Source organism: Triturus cristatus, chromosome 7 (assembly GCF_964204655.1).
Source record: "Triturus cristatus chromosome 7, aTriCri1.1, whole genome shotgun sequence".
Lineage (NCBI taxonomy): Eukaryota > Metazoa > Chordata > Amphibia > Caudata > Salamandridae > Triturus > Triturus cristatus.
Window position 1 is genome coordinate 178,602,626 of NC_140590.1, and position 18,993 is coordinate 178,621,618.

Sequence of the window (18,993 nt, forward strand, 5' to 3'; positions counted from 1 at the left end):
GCAAGTCATTAAGTAGGTCCTGGGATGGGAGAGGAGTGATGTCACTTATTGTGCAGATGTGTGATGGAAAATCCAGTGATGTCACTTACTGTGTAGGTGAATGTTTGACTACTCCATGCATCAAAGTCAATTATCTACAGCATTAAGGTAAAATAATTAAGAGTTACCCTGGACTACAAAACAACTGTCAATATCATGCCTGTATCAGTGCCAGTAAAGCTCACCCCTTAAACGCCAAGTACAACTTGTGAGTTTGAGTATATTGCCAACATAATTAACATAACAAAACATAGTACAATATAGCATACCATGACAAAATGTCTGTGCCAATATATCATTCATTAGGTGCGAGCGTGAGGAAATGACAAACTAGGCCACAGTCTTTGGCATGACTAGAGATCTTTGCATTTCATGAAGAAGTGAGATATTTGTTGTCTTCAGCCAAGATGTAGTTTTGCTTTACCCACCTCATTGCATTCTCCAAAACTGGACGCCCCACCCAGCATGGATGGGACATAAGGCTGTAGAAAAGCCTATTTCCCAGCCGTCACTGGGTGGCACTATTAGTATTATTTTAGGATTTATATCACGCAACGAATCATCCCCACAGGGATCTCTCAGCGCGTTTGGCTGCACAGTGCTGAAGGCAATGACAAACTTGCGGATTTAGAAAAGCCAGGTTTTTAACTGCTTCTTAAACTGCCCCAAGCTTGTGCAGGTGCGTAGCTCATCTGGCAGGTGGTTCCAATGAAGCGGGGCTAAATGTGAGAATGAGCGTCCTCCCATTTTGACTTTCCTGATTTTACAGGGACATAGTAGATTACGATTACTAGATCTCAATAAGCGGGCAGGTATATAGGGAACTAACTTCTTCCTTAGGTAGGCCGGGCCAATCCCCTACTGTGTTTTGAACACCGCCATCAGAAGCTTAAACACTGCTCTCTTCCTCATGGTCGGGAGGGGGTATGTACTGGTTTGTTGAGGACCAGTCGAACCGCCGTGTTCTGCACTATCTGCAGCCTAGATGCAAGGTCTTCCCTAATTCCTACTAGTAGTGCGTACTCATAGTCCAGTCTACTAACTAGTAGTGCCTGTACTAGGGTCTTTCTGGCCTCCAAAGGGATCCAAGGAAAAATCTTCCTCAGCATCTGCATGATGCCAAAACATGTGCCCGATACTGACGTCACGTGTTCCTCCATCCGAAAGCTTATTATCAAACAGGATACCCAAGTTCCTTGCCTGAGTGGTTGGATTGGGTGCTTCCCCCAATTCCTCCGGCCACCAGTCCGATGACCATAAATCCGTCGCCTTTCCAAACAGAAGGATCTCCGTTTTGTTGGAATTAAGCTGCAGAAAATTCTCGCTCATCCAAGGGGCAATTTTCAACATGCAGGATTTAAACTTTACTCTGTACATTCTCATTATCTCTATTTATTAGTTAGAAGTACTGCCCTTGGACTTCTGGCAGGTAAAGGGTTCAGAACAACGAAAGGAATGCAGACACTGCAGAAAGCAATGGTAAGATGCTGCGGGGCAGGTCCGCTGAAGCCCTCTACAACAGTGGGAACGTTTCAACTGCAGTGCAAGGCCTCTTATATACTACGCTTTTAAACTTTACTGGAATTGAAAAGCCTTGATCAAGCACTTCATGCAGCAATAGATCCTCTTACTCTATGCTCTGATTCATCAAATATCAGTTTCCACCGTGACCACATTACCCTTGCATTCCAGTACATCATTTGTCTATCTTCAATTGGGTGTGAAACACTGCAGCTATACCGGTAGACTAAAGTTAGACCAGAGAACTCTAGGGATCACAGTCCAAGGAGCTGGACTCTTGATCTAGTCATTGTGAGCATTTGTACTTGGATCTGCCAATTCCATCTCGAGTCAGAAAGTGACCTGTGAGATTTCACTTTACAGAATAACACAGCAGTCCTTAAATATCTATTCCTGACCTCAACCAGTTTGATGTTGCTGCACCTTGGATAGCATGTGATGTTGAAAAATGATGCTATGTTCTTCTTTATAACATTTCACAGCCCCACCTCAAGAATTCACATTTGTTAAGTCCTTCCTTACGGAAGAGGTGGCCCTGCATTTCATTTAAATGTCCTTGTTTGACCACTCTTACGGAAACTGAGATGGATGTGGGTCTGTTGGAAAGCTACTGCTGGGTGCCAATCCTCTTTATATGTAGAGAACCCTCTGAAGAGAATCGCTATATCCAAGCTTTGACCTTCTCATGGCTACAAATGCCCTAAATGTTGCACAGTCTGCATTTTCAAACAGGGAATAGGACTGAAATAAAGCTGAAATAATGTGATTATGCAGACTGTTTAACAGCAGGCCACCCTGTTGACCAAAAGAAGACCCCTGAGAGTAACATTTGAGGTATTCCTTTGAGTACCCACTTAGGCTAGTAATGTCTCCCTCAACAAGTATGCAAGGGCAGGGTCTGATGTCTTCTGAAGGTATTATCAGAACCCTGATATGAACTTGCCAAAGCACTGTGTGCAGAATTTGTATTAGGCTTACCACTGATATACTGTGAACTTGTTCACATTAAAAGAGACAAAGGTAAAAAAGTAAACCTACATTACACTTTCAAATAACGTCCACTTGTTTTTAAGTCCCCCAAAAAGGTGCAGAGTGGGAGGTTCAAGGGTAAATGGGCGAGATTATGATAAACATAAAAGGGGAAGCAAAGAGAGGTGCACATGCGAGAGGGGGTAGGAAGGGAAAGGAAGGAAGTTGTGTGCGAAGAGCGCTATGTCTTGGTACAGAAGAGACTAACGGATATTCTGGGAAGGATAAAAAGGAGCCCTGGCAGGCAAGACAAGCCGGCAGCCGCAAAGTGCGAGGGAACAACCTGCCACCTGCGTGGGCATGAGGGATGAGGGATGAGAGTATGATTCTTATAGACATGTACACTGGCAGGATATGGGCATCTGGTAACCGAAAATAGAAAATAATGGTGTCCCTAAGGAAATTGACAGGTAGACCACTCTCACAGCAGTCAACTCGACCCATGTCATGAGGGTTTATTTTCAGCCAATAGCACTAACTATGCAAGAACATGTATTCTTACTGTCCTCAACAATGATATTAGCCTACAAGTCCCAGCATGCCTTTCACTCTTCCCCATGAAGCTGGGAGTGATGTAAAGCCGCCATCATGACAGCTATACACTCCCAGCTTCCCTTTAACATGCCACAAGATTGGCAAAGATGCAGTTCACGTACGAGAATCAGTATCCACAAGATGAGCTTTAAATTGGTCTGGGTTTAAAACCAGCACATCTGACCAGAACCCTTTGTAAGCCCAATAACTGTTGCTGATCTCTAAATAACAAGAGGCACATATTGACTCTATCTTTCTGTCCTGCAGGTCCCTGCTCAACAGACTCCCTAGGGAAGAACTTCGTCACCATGTTCATGCAGAATTACCTACCCCAATTTGATACGCCAAATTTGCAAATGCTGATCACAGCCTACTCCGATTTAACATCGGTCACTGTGACCGTCCAGAAGACGAGCTTTGTTAAAGTGCTTACGGTGAGCGAGGGGGAGACAGTGCCTCTGGAGATACCAAGCACTGCTCAATTCCTCGGGACGGGCAAATTCGACAATACAGTCAAAATCCAGGCGGACAAGGACATCTCTGTCCTCGCAGTGAACCATAAGAAGTTGAGCACTGCCACCACCATAGTGTACCCAACGCATGACTGGGGCACAGAGTACTACATTGTGACACCACTAGATGGACCGTCAGACAGCTTCAAAGAGTTCTCAGTGATCAACAATGAAGAAGCCAACAATGTTGAAGTCACCTTCACTGGCCAAGTCACCTTCGAGGGCAGGACATACCCATCAAAAACAACTCTCTCGGTCATGCTCGAGTCTCTGCAGGCCATCCAGTTCCAAAGCAAGGAAGACTTGTCCGGCACCAGGATTGAGTCCTCCAACCCCCTGGGTGTGATGACCGGCCACACGTGCACATGGAAAAACACCAAGTGCAATCATGTCTATCAGCAGCTGCTGCCCACCACCAGCTGGGGGGACACATTCATCGTGCCTGCAATTCCCCTACAGACCAGATCTGATTTTGTATTCATCGCAGCCTCTGAAAGCACACGCCTGGACTACCAAGCAGGATCCAGCAAAGAGACCAAGAGCTTGGGAGCGGGAGAAGTGGTGAAGCTTGAAGTTAAGCAGGCGAACCCTCTCTATATCAAGGCCACTGCAGGTATCCAGGTCATGCTCTACTTCACGGGCTCGACTGCCGGAGACGGCACCCTATACGATCCCTTCATGATCAATATACCAGATGTTGACAGCTACTGCACGTCCTACAACACGTATGGATTAAAAGACTTTGATAACAGTGTCATCTTGGTGGCCATGACATCAGCAACAGCTAGTATGACTTTCAACAAAGGATCAATACCTGGACTGAAATGGAGTCCAATTGAGGGCACAGACTTCTCTTGGAGCAACTTAAGCTTGGGGAAAGATTTCAGCACTAACACGGTAGAATGCAGCTCTCCATTCGAGCTTCTGAGTTTCGGAGTATCTACCATGGATGGGTATGGATCACCGGGAACCTGCATAGCCCGTGAGTATGTCACATGACATTGGTCTATTCCAGGGAGTGCATCAGAGTATATACTGTACTGTCTGACCTATTAGGGACATCTGAAAGTATATCCGATGGTCTGAGCCTGTAAGAACATATGAGTGGATCGTAAACTGTCAGACTGTAAATATATGAGTGCCTCTAAAACTACGAGATACATTGAGTATATGTGAGTGCCTCTTGCGCTTGAGAAAGAGTGAGTATTTCTGAGTGTATCTTACACTACGAGATGCAGTTAGAATACAGGAGTGCCTCTTACACTACAAGATACAGTGAGTATAGGTGAGTACCTCTTGCACTTGAGAAACACTGAGTATATCTGAGTGCATCTTACACTACGAGATGCCATGAGTATATCTTAGTGCCTTTTACACTGAGATACCGTGAGTTTATATGAATGCCTCTTACATTATAAGATACAGTGATTATAAGTGAATACCTCTTGAACTTGAGATACAGTGAGTATACGTGAGCGCCTCTTGCACTTGAGATACAGTGGGTATACATGAGTGCCTCTTACACTACGAGATGCAGGGAGTATACATAAGTGCCTCTTGCACTTGACATACACTGAGTATCTCTAAGTGAATCTTACACTACGAGATAGTGAGTATAGCTCAGTGCTTCTTACACTACGATATGCATTTAGTATATCTGAGTGCATCTTACACTAAGAGATACAGTGAGTATTTCTGAGTGCTCCTCCTGAACTTGAGATACAGTGAGTATATCTGAGTGTATCTTACACTACAGATGCAGTGAGTATACATGAGTGCTTCTTACAGTGCGGGATGCAGTGAGTATATCTGAGTGTCTTTTACACTACAAGATGCATTGAGTAAATGTGAGTACCTCGCATTTGAGATACAGTGAGTATGTCTGAGTGCATCTTACACTTGAGATGCAGTGAGTATACATGAGTGCCTCATACACAAGATACAGTGAGTATACTTGAGTGCCTCTTGCACTTGAGATACAGTGAGTATATCTGAGTGAACCTTACACTATGAGATGCAGTGAGTATGGGTGGGTGCCTCTTGCACTTGAGATACACAGAGTATACCTGAGTAAATCTTACACTAAGAGATGCAGAGAGTATATATGAGTGCCTCTTCCAGCTGAGATACAGTGAGTATATCTGAGTGCATCTTACACTATGAGATACAGTGATTATGTGTGAATGCCTCTTGAACTTGAGATACAGTGGGTATACATGAGTGCTTCTTACAATTGTGATACAGTCGGTATACAATAGTGCCTCTTACACAATGAGATGCAGTGAGTATATCTGAGTCGCTCCTTCACTACGAGATACAGTAAGTATATAAGAGTGCCTCTTGCAAGGAGTATTCCTGAATGAATCTTACACTACAAGATACAGTGAGTATATCTGAGTAAATCTTACACTACAAGATACAGTGAGTATATCTTAGTGCCTCTTCCACTAAAGAAAGAGTGAGTATTTCTGAGTGTATCTTACACTACGAGACGCAGTGAGTATACAGGAGTGCCTCTTACACTACAAGATACAGTGATTATAGGTGAGTAACTCTTGCACTTGAGAAACACTGAGTATATCTGAGTGCATCTTACACTACGAGATGCCATGAGTATATCTTATTGACTCTTAAACTATGAGATACCTTGAGTAAATATAAATGCCTCTTACACTATAAGATACAGTGATTATAAATGAATACCTCTTGAACTTGAGATACAGTGAGTATATGTGAGTGCCTCTTGCACTTGAGATGCAGGGAGATATACATGTGTGCCTCTTACACTACGAGATGCAGGGAGTATACATAAGTGCCTCTTGCACTTGAGATACACTGAGTATCTCTAAGTGAATCTTACACTACGAGATAGTGAGTATAGCTCAGTGCCTCTTACACTACTACTCCGGGCCGGAATTTCCGGCCCGGAGGCGGAGCTTCCAGCCCAGAGGCGGGGCTTCCGGGCCGGAGGCGGAGCTTCTGGCCCAGAGGTGGAGATTTTGGCCATGGTTAAATCTCCGCCACTGGCCGGAATCCCCACCTCCGGGCCGGAAGCTCCGCCTCTGGCCCGGAAGCCCCGCCTCCGGGCCGGAAGCTCCGCCTCCGGGCCGGAAATTCCGGCCCGAGTACGGACGTAAAGTTAGTAGTCGTAAATCCATTCTGTGAATATCAAAAGTAGTAAGTTTATTCTGTGAATCACAAAAGTAGTAAGTTCATTCTGTGAATACCAGAAGTAGTAAGTGCATTCTGTGAATACCAAAATGGTACTAAGTTTAGGATTTTGTCTTAAGTTAATTCTGTAAATCGGGCCCACAGTGAGTATATCTGAGTGCCTCCTGAACTTGAGATACAGTGAGTATATGTGAGTGTATCTTACACTACAGATGCAGTGAGTATACATGAGTGCTGTAGGAGAGTAGTATCTGCTTCATATGTTTACCCCCACCGTATGCTGGTGTTTCACTGTTTTTTTTTACTTAAGTCTGGCTGGGACCCTGCTATTCAGGGCCCCAGCCTAGCTGCTTCCTCTCTAAATTGATTGCATGTACTTTAGGTACACTCCAGATTGGATTCTGGGGTACCCTTGTGAGTCCCTAGTATATGGTATACTATGTACCCAGGGCATAGGTACCCCAGAGGCCTACCAGGGGCTGAAGCATGTATTGTGCCACCCAAAATGACACCACATCTCTGCTACTGCAGTCTGGATAAGGTGGTGCATGCACCCCTTACAGAGGTATAGGTTCACTATTCCTCACCTATCACTGCACATAGTAACCTATCAGTCACCCCTATGGCAGGCCTTATCAATCCTGAAGGCAGGATGCTTGGTTATATGTGAGAGGGTGCCCAAGCATGAGCTGAGCCCCTCTGCAGCCTTTGGAATCTCTTCTCCGGGGTGGTCAGTGGTGCAGCCTGACCATATACTCTTAAGTGCATTATATCTAAAACGGTTAATGCTAACTTTGGACTGACTGCACGGAAACATGTTGTGTTTGGTGTCAAACACCTTGAAATCATACCCCCAAATCAGTTTTTAATGTGACGATATGATCCCACCCTTCTAGAGGGAGAGACAGGGCAGTACTGGTATAACCGGTAGAAGAGCCCTGGCATCACAAAATAGATGCTGCAGCCACCGACACGGGTCTGGCCTCCTGCTGCTGACCGAAACTACGGCAGGGGAGGCCTGGACAATAGGTTTCCTGTCACAGGGAGGTGTAACCACCTCCCAGACAGACTTATGTGTATTGGGGCTGGGTCAGAGCACTCTCTGAGTGCTTTGAAGTCGTGCACTGAGGGCACATTTGGTGTCCCTGTGCATAGTCCAGCTCAAACCGGTTCAGGGGCTTCCAGCCCCTGCTCTGGCGTGAAACTGGACAAAGGAAATGGGTGTAGCCACCCATCTTTCCAAACCCTCCCATAGGTGGGTCCCCAGAGCTAGTCCAACCCCTTCCTTAGGTATAAGTAAGGAGCCTCTGTAACCAGATCTTTAGTTATCCCTGGACGAAACTCTGAAGCTGAATCCTGGAACTTCGACGCTCTACTAAAGACTAGAGGACTGAAGAAATCTCCCTTGGGGTCAAGGAGTGACTAACCTGCTTGGCAGGCACCAACGAAGTATTTTGCCGGTCTGCATCTCCAAAGCTCCCGCTGGAGTCTGAAGTATTTGCAGCCCAGGAAGAGGATTTCCAGATATCTCAGAAGTCGACCCAAATCCTCAGCAAAACTGAGACCCGCAGCCCTCGTGAGTAGCGCAGAACCGGAACTCCTGGTCACCATGCACTCTTGCAAGTGCATTGACTTCTCGACGTCTCTTGCAGTCGTGCTTGGGCTCACTTGTAGCCCCCACCTTGAGCACAGAATCCACCGAAGATTGTTGACCTAGTCACCCCGAGTGACCCGTGGGCCGCCATTTTGTGTTTCGTCTTGAGGTCCCTTCGCGATCCCTGGTCCGTCGACTGGTGGGTCCCTGAGGGGGTAACTTTGATTTTCCTTGGGCTTTCCTGGTTGCTCACGACGTGCCCCAACTCCCTACCAAGTGGTGAGTCCCTCAGACCTTCCTGGTCTGCACCGAAGCATCTTTCTCCTTTCTGCGTGGGTTGGTGTTGCCAAGGCTGGTTGTGTCCAATCCGGGCACCGATGCTGCAGCACTTGACATCCTTCTTGGGACAGCTCGAATCCAGCTCCTGGTTGTCCTCAAAGCCTCCTGGTCCTCGTGGCTGGAGAGTCAAACTTCACCTCCTTCACCTGAAATCACCCGACATCGGTGGGCATCTACCTATCGCCTTCCTGGTCACTGGCTAGTGACCCAGACTCTGTCCCTTCTGCTTTCAGGTTCTTCTCAACTTTGATCCAGGCTTGGATCTCTTCGGACACTTCGCATCTTCCCGGCAGCAGCACTTCTTTGCCAGCTCTCATAGAAAACCATGACGCGACCTGACACTATTTGACACCTATACACCCGGCTTCCCTGGGTGAGGTAACATGAGTACTCCAGTGCTCCAGTGGGTTCTGACCCTAGAACTTCCTAAGTCCCAAAGGGTTTGGTCCTGACTCATTTCTAAGAGTCCCTAATCTTTAAAAATCTAACCGCGTCTTTCCCCATAGAAGCTAACGGGAGCTCGCGGCTGTGTTCTCACACTTCACACGGCCTCCGTGGGTCCCCTGTGTCACTACCTTGGGTGGTTCATTGGGGTCCCAGCGATTCTACAGGTTCTGGGCCTTGTGGCTAGTTAAGTTGTGGTTCTTATACCACTATTTTAGTATATGCTTTGGCTCGCCCCTAGGGCCTGACGTGTATTTGTGCTTATTACTTTTATATTTGAAGCGTAACTCATGTGTTTTGACCTCTAGCCTTATAAAGAGACTAGGAGGGTGTGTTTAGAAATAAATACATATATTTTATATATATACCTGGTGTGGTTGTCTTTCATTTAGCCATTCAAGAGATTATAGACTGGTAAAACAAGCTGCTTTACATTCCTTCAAGACTTAGCCTGAAGGCTGCTCTCCATAGCTACCACTAGGATAGCTTTCAATAAAGGTTGTCTTTAACCTATAACCAATAAGGGGTTGTTTGGACTGGTACAGGATGCCCACTATAACTAGTGGACAGCATATACCAAGCCAACTTCTCACATTGGTGTGCAGCGTGTAGGATTCCAGCTTGCTATTGTTTTACCAGATAATCTCAATTGAGTGACTAACTGAAAACCACTAAAAGTACCCTAGGTACATACAATACAAGCTTTAGTATACAGTAAGTTCTACTGAACTTAGAGTTGTGTGTTAAGGGCTAGCACACCCTTTCTACAACTCAAGAGAGTTTAGTAGGCCACACTAGAGTAGGTAGTGCAATACCACACACCTCACTAGTAATGTCTTCAAGGCCAGGAACCAGTGGGTCCCTGCAAGAAGCCAATGGGCTTCTAGTTTCCACGTATAATAACCTCCCATTCATGGAAATGAGAGCATTATGCACAGCTAGGAAACTGAGGACAGGCAAAAGTACAACCACCCAGCATCTCATAGAGGTACTCAGGCTAGATGATCTCAGAAGACCTATAGGGTCTGAAGGGGCAGACAGAGTGGGTGGGACAAGACATGAGGAAGGGCCTGGGGGTGAAATTCCCCATGACCTGACCTCTAATTCTGACCAGGAAGATGACAATGATCTTGACCTGGAAAATCCAGCTCCCATGGAAGATGAGGGGGAGGGCCACACTGGCCCCCTCTTTGTCCCTCCTGGAAGAGTTGGTGGTGGGCCTAGAAAGTCTAGATCTCCCTCAGTGGAATCTAACCATTCTGGTTCGTCTATAGGGACCTCTATTTCCTCTTATAGCAGGGAAACCTCTCAGGAGAGGAGGAAGAGACTGCTCAAGCATGAGGAAGCCATCCTGACATCAGAAGGAAGCAGGTAGCCCTAGATAAGGAGGCCCTAGAGCTCTACAGAGCTAGAAAAAAGTTGGGACTAGAGTCCCGTAGTGGCAGCAACATCCCTAGAGATAGGTCTCATGAACATAGAAACCTGAATAAGATTGTCCCTCCCTACCAGAGTGGGGATGACATCCACAAATGGATAACTGCATTGGAAAGGGCCTGTAAAGTTCAAATGGTCCCCCAGGAGCAGTGGGCAGCAATCTTATGGCTCTCCTTTGCAGACAAAGGTAGAGATACACTCCTCACTGTTAGAGAGAAGGAGGCAGATGATTATAACAGCCTGAAGAGTGCCTTGATTGAAGGGTTTGGCCTAACCACTGAGCAATACAGGTTAAAGTTCAGGGATACCTAAAAGGCACAGAATCATGACTGGGTAGACTTTGTAGATTGTGCTACTAAAGCTTTGGAGGGTTGGTTACTTGGCAGCAAAGTACATGACTTTCAAGGATTGTACAATTTGATTATGAGGGAGCAGATCCTTAATAACTGTCAGAATCAGCTGTTGCACCAGTACCTGGTGGACTCAGATCTCTCCTCTCCCCAAGAATTGGGACAGAAGGCAGACAAGTGGGTCAGAACCGGGGTGAGGCAGAAGGTACAGAACCAAGGTGGTGAACCCAAGAAGCAAGATCCTAAAAACTGTGACAAGGGTGGGGAGAAGGGTAAAGACCAGAAGTCTTCACAAGGCCCCCAAAAATCTTCTTCAGGTGGGGATTCACAGTCTAACAAGGGAAAAGGCCAAAAGAAACCATGGTGCAAAATCTGTAAGCAGAAAACTCACTGGACAAGTGACTGTACCAAGTCCAAAGAATCAACTCGAGCCACCATTGCCCCGAAGGCAACTGTTCCCCCTAGTACAGCTACAATTGGTGGTGGTAATGTTCAGAATAAACGTGTAGTTGGGTTGACCATGGATTCTGAGATGGACTGTGGTGTATTCAGAGTTCTAACTCAGGCTGTTCTAGTCTGTGATGGAGGCATGGATATGTTCTCCTTTGTGAGTCCCAGTAACTTGGGCAAATACAGACAAAGCCTTTAATAAGTGGAAAAGAGGCTTTGGCATTCAGGGACACAGGAGAAAGTGTCACAATGGTGACAAAAGATCTTGTGGATCCTGGGCAGATTATACTTGGTGAAATGTACCAAGTGACCAATGCTAGCAATGTCAGAACAGACCATTCTCTGGCAGTTGTTAACTTCTCCTGGGGAGGGGTAACTGGCCTTAAGAAGGTTGTGGTAAGTGCAGACCTACCAGTACAATGCTTGTTTCAATGATATAGAAACTTCAGCTTGGGCTGAAGTGGAGCTCAGGACACATGCAGACATGTTAGGGATCCCTGCTCATGTCTTTGCTGTGACTAGGCCACAGGCCAAAATGTCTAAAGCTGAACAGGCCCTGGATTCTGGAAGAATGGACCAGGTGCCTCCCAAGAGGAGGAGCAGTAGGGTTGAGGCAGTGCCTTCCCACCTGACTCAAAATACAGATCAGCCTCCTGAGGGAGATGATCTTGAGCCTGAAGAAGGAACTGTCCCAGGTGAGCTTTAACCTGACCATGTTGAGTTCTTGGGGACAGGGGGTCCTTCTAGGTCGGAGCTGAGCCAGGAGCAGGAAACCTGCCCCTCTCTTGAACCCCTCAGAAAGCAAGCTGCTGATGAGGCGGCTGGGAATGCTAGTGGCACCCATAAAATGTATTGGGATGATGGACTCCTTTACTCAGAGAGTAGAGACCCCAAGCCTGGTGCATCCAGGAGGTTGGTTATACCTCTGAAGTTTAGGGGCTTCCTATTGATGCTAGCCCATGATATTCCCCTAGCAGGACACCTGGGCCAGAACAAGACTTGCGACAGAATTGTCCCTCACTGGCCCCACATGTCTGAAGACACTAAGGAGTTTTATCGCTCCTGTGTGACCTGCCAAGCCAGTGGCAAGGCATGTGGAACCACAAAGGCCCCCCTGATACCACTACCTGTGGTGGGGGTTCCCTGAGATGGTAGGATTGACATTGTTGGTCCCATGGATCCTCAAACTGCATCAGGGCACAGAGAACTATCCTGGTGGTGGTGGACCATGCCACTAGGTACTCAGAGGCAATCCCACTTAGGACCACTACAGCACCTGTGGTGGCCAGAGCTCTCTTGGGTGTATTCTCAAGAGTAGGCTTTCCTAAGGATGTAGTATCCGACAGAGATGCAAACTTTATGTCAAGTTACTTAACTGCTCTGTGGAAGGGGTGTGGAGTGAATTACAAATTCACCACACCCTATCACCCACAATGCAATGGTTTAGTTGAAAGATTCAACAAAACCTTAAAGGGCATGATCAAAGGTCTCCCAGAATAATTTAGGCGCAGATGGAACATCCTTTTGCCCTTCCTTTTGTTTGCCTACAGGGAGGTGCCACAAAAGGGGGTTGGTTACAGCCCTTTTGAACTTTTGTTTGGCCTTCCTGTTAGGGGTCCTTTGTGTCTGGTGAAGGAGGGATGGGAGTTACCGCTCAAACCCCCTTAACAGGACATAGTGGACTATGTACTTGGTCTGCACTCCAGGATGGCTGAGTATATGAAAAAGGCAAACAAAAACCTTGAGGCTAGCCAGGAATAATAAAAGGCCTGGCATGACCAAAAGGCTGTGCTGACTGTTTACTAGCCAGGGCAGAAAGTGTGGATGTTGAAGCCTGTGGCCCCAGCAGCCCTCCAGGACAAATGGAGTGTCCCCCATACAATTGTTGAACAGAAAGGGGAGGTCACCTACTTGGTAGACCTTGGAACCCCTAGGAGTCCGCACAGGGTACTTCGTCAACAGACTTAAACCATATGTTGACAGGGCAGACATGGGCTTGCTCATGGCTACTGATAAAGGACAGGAGGAAGAGAGTGACCCACTCCCTGACCTGCTTTCTCAGAACCCTGATGATAGGTCAGTTGATGGTGTAGCCTTGGCAGGCAGCCTCACTGTCCAGGAGCAAACTGACTGCAGAAAGCTTCTCAGTCAGTACAGACATATGTTTTCTATGACTCCAAGTCAGATTACCTGGTGCACTCATGAAGTGGACACTGGGGACAGTCTGTCTGAGAAGAATAAGATCTACAGGCAACCTGACCATGTCAGGGACTGTATAAGGACAGAAGTCCAAAATATGTTGGATTTGGGAGTTATTGACCCATCAGATAGCCCTTGGGCTAGTCCAGTAGTCCTGGTACCTAAACCTCACACCAAAGATGGAAAGAGAGGGATGAGGTTTTGTGTGGATTACAGGGGTCTCAATGCAGTCACTATGACTGATGCCCATCCCATCCCCAGGGCAGATGAGCTGATAGATACTTTGGCGTCAGCCAATTTTTAAAGCAGATTTGACCTGACAGCTGGCTACTGGCAGATCAGACTAGCTGATGATGCAAAGCCAAAGACCGCATTCTCTACCCCTAGTGGGCACTATCAATTTGTGTTAATGCCCTTTGGTTTTAAGAATGCACCTGCCACTTTCCAAAGGTAGGTAAATCAATTCCATATAGGCCTGGAAGACTATAGTGCAGCATATCTAGATGATATTGCTGTCTTTAGCTCCACCTGGGAGGATCACCTGGTCCACCTGAGGAATGTTTTGGAGGCCCTGCAAAAAGCAGGCCTAACTATCAAGGCTACTAAGTGCCAGATAGGGAAGAGTCAGATTGTGTACCTGGGCCACCTTGTAGATGGAGGCCAGGTTCAACCATTGCAGAGCAAAATCCAGACCATAATGGACTGGGTTGCTCCCACTACCCAGACTCAGGTGAGAGCCTTCTTAGGCCTGACTGGGTACTACAGAAGATTTGTCAAGGGGTATGGATCAATAGTGACACCCCTGAATGACTTAACCTCTAAGAAAATGCCCAAAAAGGTTCAGTGGACAGTTAGCTGTCAAAAGACAATTGATGACCTGAAGCAGGCCATGTGCACTGCTCTCATTCTGCAAAGTCCTGACTACTCCAAAAAGTTCATTGTCCAAACAGATGCATCTGAGTAGGGGCTGTACTGTCACAGTTGAATGATGAAGGTCAGGATCAACCAGTAGCTTTCATAAGCAGAAGGTTGACCCCCAGAGAGAAACGTTGGTCAGCCATTGAGAGGGAGGCCTTTGCTGTGGTTTGGGCTCTGAAGATATTGAGGCTATACTTGTTTGGTACTCACTTCATTGTTCAGACAGACCATAAGCCCCTCTTATGGCTAAAACAGATGAAGGGTGAAAACCCCAAGCTTCTCAGGTGGTCCATTTCCCTACAGGGGATGGACTATACATTGGAACATAGACCTGGGTGTAACCACGCCAATGCAGATGGTCTCTCCATTTATTTCCACTTAGAACATGAAGACTCAACTGGTCAAGGTTAGTTTAATGTTTCCAATCATATTCTACATTTCAACACCGCAGAATACTTTCCTCCTTCACGTTCTGCCTTCGTCTCCACACTCTTCTTCCCGTCCTATCGTGTCTTCCTCTTCGCATCTCGGATCTTATTTTTCAGCCCAGCTCCCCGGTCCTTGTCACCTTGTGCTTCTCACAAGTGCTTCTTACAGTATGGGATGCAGTGAGTATATCTGAGTGTCTTTTACACTGCAAAATGCAGTAAGTATGTGTTAGTCCCTCTTACACTATGGGATGCAGTGAGTATATGCGAGTGCTTCTTGCACTACGGGATGCAGTAAGTATATCTGAGTGTCTTTTACCCTACCAGATACATTGAGTAAATGTGAGTACCTCGCATTTGAGATACAGTGAGTATGTCTGAGTGCATCTTACACTTGAGATGCAGTGAGTATACATGAGTGCCTCTTACACAACATACAGTGAGTATACGTGAATGCCTCTTGCACTTGAGATAGAGTGAGTAGATCTGAGTGAACCTTACACTATGAGATGCAGTGAGTATGGGCGAGTGCCTCTTGCACTTGAGATACACTGAGTTTATCTGAGTAAACCTTACACTAAGAGATACAGAGAGTATATATGAGTGCCTCTTCCACCTGAGATACAGTGAGTATATCTGAGTGCATCTTACACTATGAGATACAGTGATTATACGTGAATGCCTCTTGAACTTGAGATACAGTGGGTATACATGAGTGCCTCTTAAACTATGAGATGCAGTGAGTATATCTGAGTGGCTCCTACACTACGAGATACAGTAAGTATATAAGAGTGCCTCTTGAAGTACGAATTGCAAGGAGTATACCTGAGTAAATCTTACTCTTCAAGATACAGTGAGTATCTGAGTGCATCTTACACTACGAGATGCAGTGAGTATAACTGAGTGCATCCTACAATATGAGATACAGTGGTTATACGTGAATGCCTCTTGATCTTGAGATACAGAGTGTATACATGAGTGCCTCTTGCAATTGTGATACAGTGGGAATACATGAGTGCCTCTTACACTAAGAGATGCAGTGAGTATATCTGAGTGCCTCTTACACTACGGCATGCAGTGAGTATATCTGAGTGGCTCCTTCACTACGAGATGCAGTAAGTATATAAGAGTGCCTCTTGAACAACGAATTGCAAGGAGTATACCTGAATGAATCTTACACTACGAGATACAGTGAGTATATCTTAGTGCCTCTTCCACTTGAGATACAGTGAGTATATCTGAGTGAATCTTACACTACGAGATGCAGTGAGTATATTTGAGTGCATCATACACTATAAGATACAGAGATTATACGTGAGTGCCTCTTGCACTTGTGATCCACTGAGTATATCTGAGTAAATCTTACACTACGAGATACAGTGAGTATATCTTAGTGCCTCTTCCATTTGAAATACAGCGGGTTCATGAGTGCCTTTTACACTAAGAGATGAAGTGAGTATGTCTTAGTCCCTCTTACACTATGAGACACAGTGAGCATATCTGAGTGCATCTTACACTACGAGTTGCAGTGAGTATACATGAGTGCCTCTTGCACTTGAGATACACTGAGTTTATCTAAGTGAATCTTACACTACGAGATACAAGGAGTATATCTGAGTGCCTCTTACACTACAATATGCACGGAGTGTATCTGAGTGCCTCATACACTACGAGATGAAGTGAGTATATCGGAGTGCCTCTTACACTATGATCTACAGTGAGTATGTCTGAATGCATCTTGCACTACTAGATATAGAGAGTATGTCTAAGTGCCTCCTATACTACGATATGCAGTGAGTAGATCTGAGTGCCTCTTACACTACGCGATATATAGTGATATCTGAGTACCTCTTACACTATACAATATAGTGAGTATATCTGAGTGCCTCTTACACTGTGTTATAGTGAGTATAACTGAGTGCCTCTTACACTACGATATGCAGTGAGTATATCTAAGTGCATCCTACACTACCAGATACAGTGAGCATATCTAATTGATTCTTGAACTTGAGATACAGTGAGTATATCTAGGTGCCTCTTACACTACAAGATACAGTGAGTATATCTGAGTGCCTCTTGAACTTGAGATACAGTGAGTATTTCTGAGTGTATCTTACACTACGTAATGCAGTGAGTATACGTGAGTGCGTCTTACATTACGGGATGCTGGGAGTGTATCTGAGTGTCTTTCACACTACTAGATGCAGTGAGTATATCCAGGGCACAAGTATGGAGTACACACAGATACACGGCATCCACTCACTCTTTTCACAGGGTGGACGCCATCCCCCCTACCAAGAAGATGGGCCCCACAGAAATATGCTGAACTTGTCCCGGTGTAAAACACCGGGACAAGTTCAGCAGCGCCTGCACGTTGTCTCCTTTCAATTCCCAGCAGCAACGTGCAGGTAGAGAGGGAGCTTTTTTCACCTCCAGCTGGGCCGAACTTAGGGGGCCACCAGGCCTCCTTTTGTTTGAATATCTTGACTGGAGGCAGCCTGGCACCTCACACTTAAATGTAAATGCCACGGGGGGGGAGAAACAAAGGCACACAGCTTGTTATCCCTTCACCGGTACTTAAGAGAGGCAGCTTTTGCCTTTGTTCACTCCCTGTATATAAGAGATTCATTTACTGTAAGAATGTCAGATGTGTTGGTCTGGCCCAATATTTACACAAATAATTTCAATAACACTATTTATTTTCTTTTATAGTGTCACCCAACACAATGCAGGGTGTCAGAGCTCTTTACATAACATACACATTATACATCGACAATAAATCACGTACATGTGTAAATCAATGTACAAGATGAGTTACATGAGACAGGGTTACAAGGTGTAGGTGTCACATGTCCTTCATAGCTCACTGTGCTATATTACAAGGATTACAATTTATGAACTGCAGGAAACAAAAGGATCTGTGTGTTGAAAGCAGTAACCCACTTTACTATCGACATAAAATACAAATCTGTCACCTGCATGTTACGTGATGTCCTTTGCAGGAGACACATTAACCTTATACTACTTTGAGACAAATCTGGTACTTCACAAAACACAGATCTCTCTAACAAATACGTTAATCTCAAGCATTATCCCAGCATTATTACTATTCCCTGAGATTTACTGGCACCTTTACAGCAGGTGCCTTAACCCAAACAAATATTTTAAAATGTAGACTTTGCAACCAATTAAGCATAACAGATGTACTGCCATGCCTCTCCTTGTTGCAATTTGTTTGTGGCAGAGCCTCTGCATCGGGATTGCGCCACGTTTTTGCACAACCCCTACACCAAATCTAATTTGTTAAATCTCATAAGCACTTAAATGTACTCATGATAAACCTGATAATTATGTGTGAGGTCTTAATATCTGATGTCACTTCTTGTGATATCACTTCTAGTGAGGTCAATCCCTGTGATGTCACAAGCAATGTCATGTGGCGTGACATCATACGCTGTGATGGCACGCGTCATTATTTGCTTTGCATACTGCCTCACCTGGTTAGTCCCCCCACTTCTTTTTTAGGACTTGTGCCCTGAGTATTTCTGAGTGAATCACAGAGTGGCTAAGGCAGTAAGTATTTGAGTGTGTATTAGAAAATATCTTTAATCCTGTAAGTATATGTGTGTGCCGTACATTTTCTAAGCCAATAAGGATATTTGAGTATATTTCAGAATGTTTATGTAAGAAGTAAGTATATCCGTGAGTATTGCACGCTATTTAATCTAGTAAATATAAATGAGTGGATCCTAGAATGTCTGTCTTGCCTTTATGTTTGCACCAGTAAGTCATCTGAGAGTATTTTAAACCGTCTAAAGAGCCCGTAAATATATGAGCGGACCGTAAACTGTATATTTGAGTCCATATGTACATCTGAGTGTATATTGTGCTTTCTATTAGAATATGCGACTGTGTTTTGGTCTATTTAGCTAAACCATTAAGTAATTCTGAGTGTGAGAGGGATTGTGCATCTTACTGTAGCCACGAAAGTGTAGGTCTATTGAACAGTCTGAGAGGCGAAGCAGCCCTAC

The 18,993-nt window shown here is 45.5% G+C and overlaps 1 protein-coding gene across 1 annotated transcript in view; it reads left to right on the top strand.

Moving 5' to 3' along the window:
• LOC146809162 (IgGFc-binding protein-like) overlaps positions 1 to 18,993 on the top strand; it is a 272,114-nt gene that overhangs the window by 77,673 nt on the left and 175,448 nt on the right. The window contains exon 2 of the mRNA XM_085615956.1: positions 3,391 to 4,617. Within this exon, the coding sequence (XP_085472082.1) occupies positions 3,391 to 4,617 (1,227 nt within the window). The remainder of the gene's footprint in view (positions 1 to 3,390; positions 4,618 to 18,993) is intronic.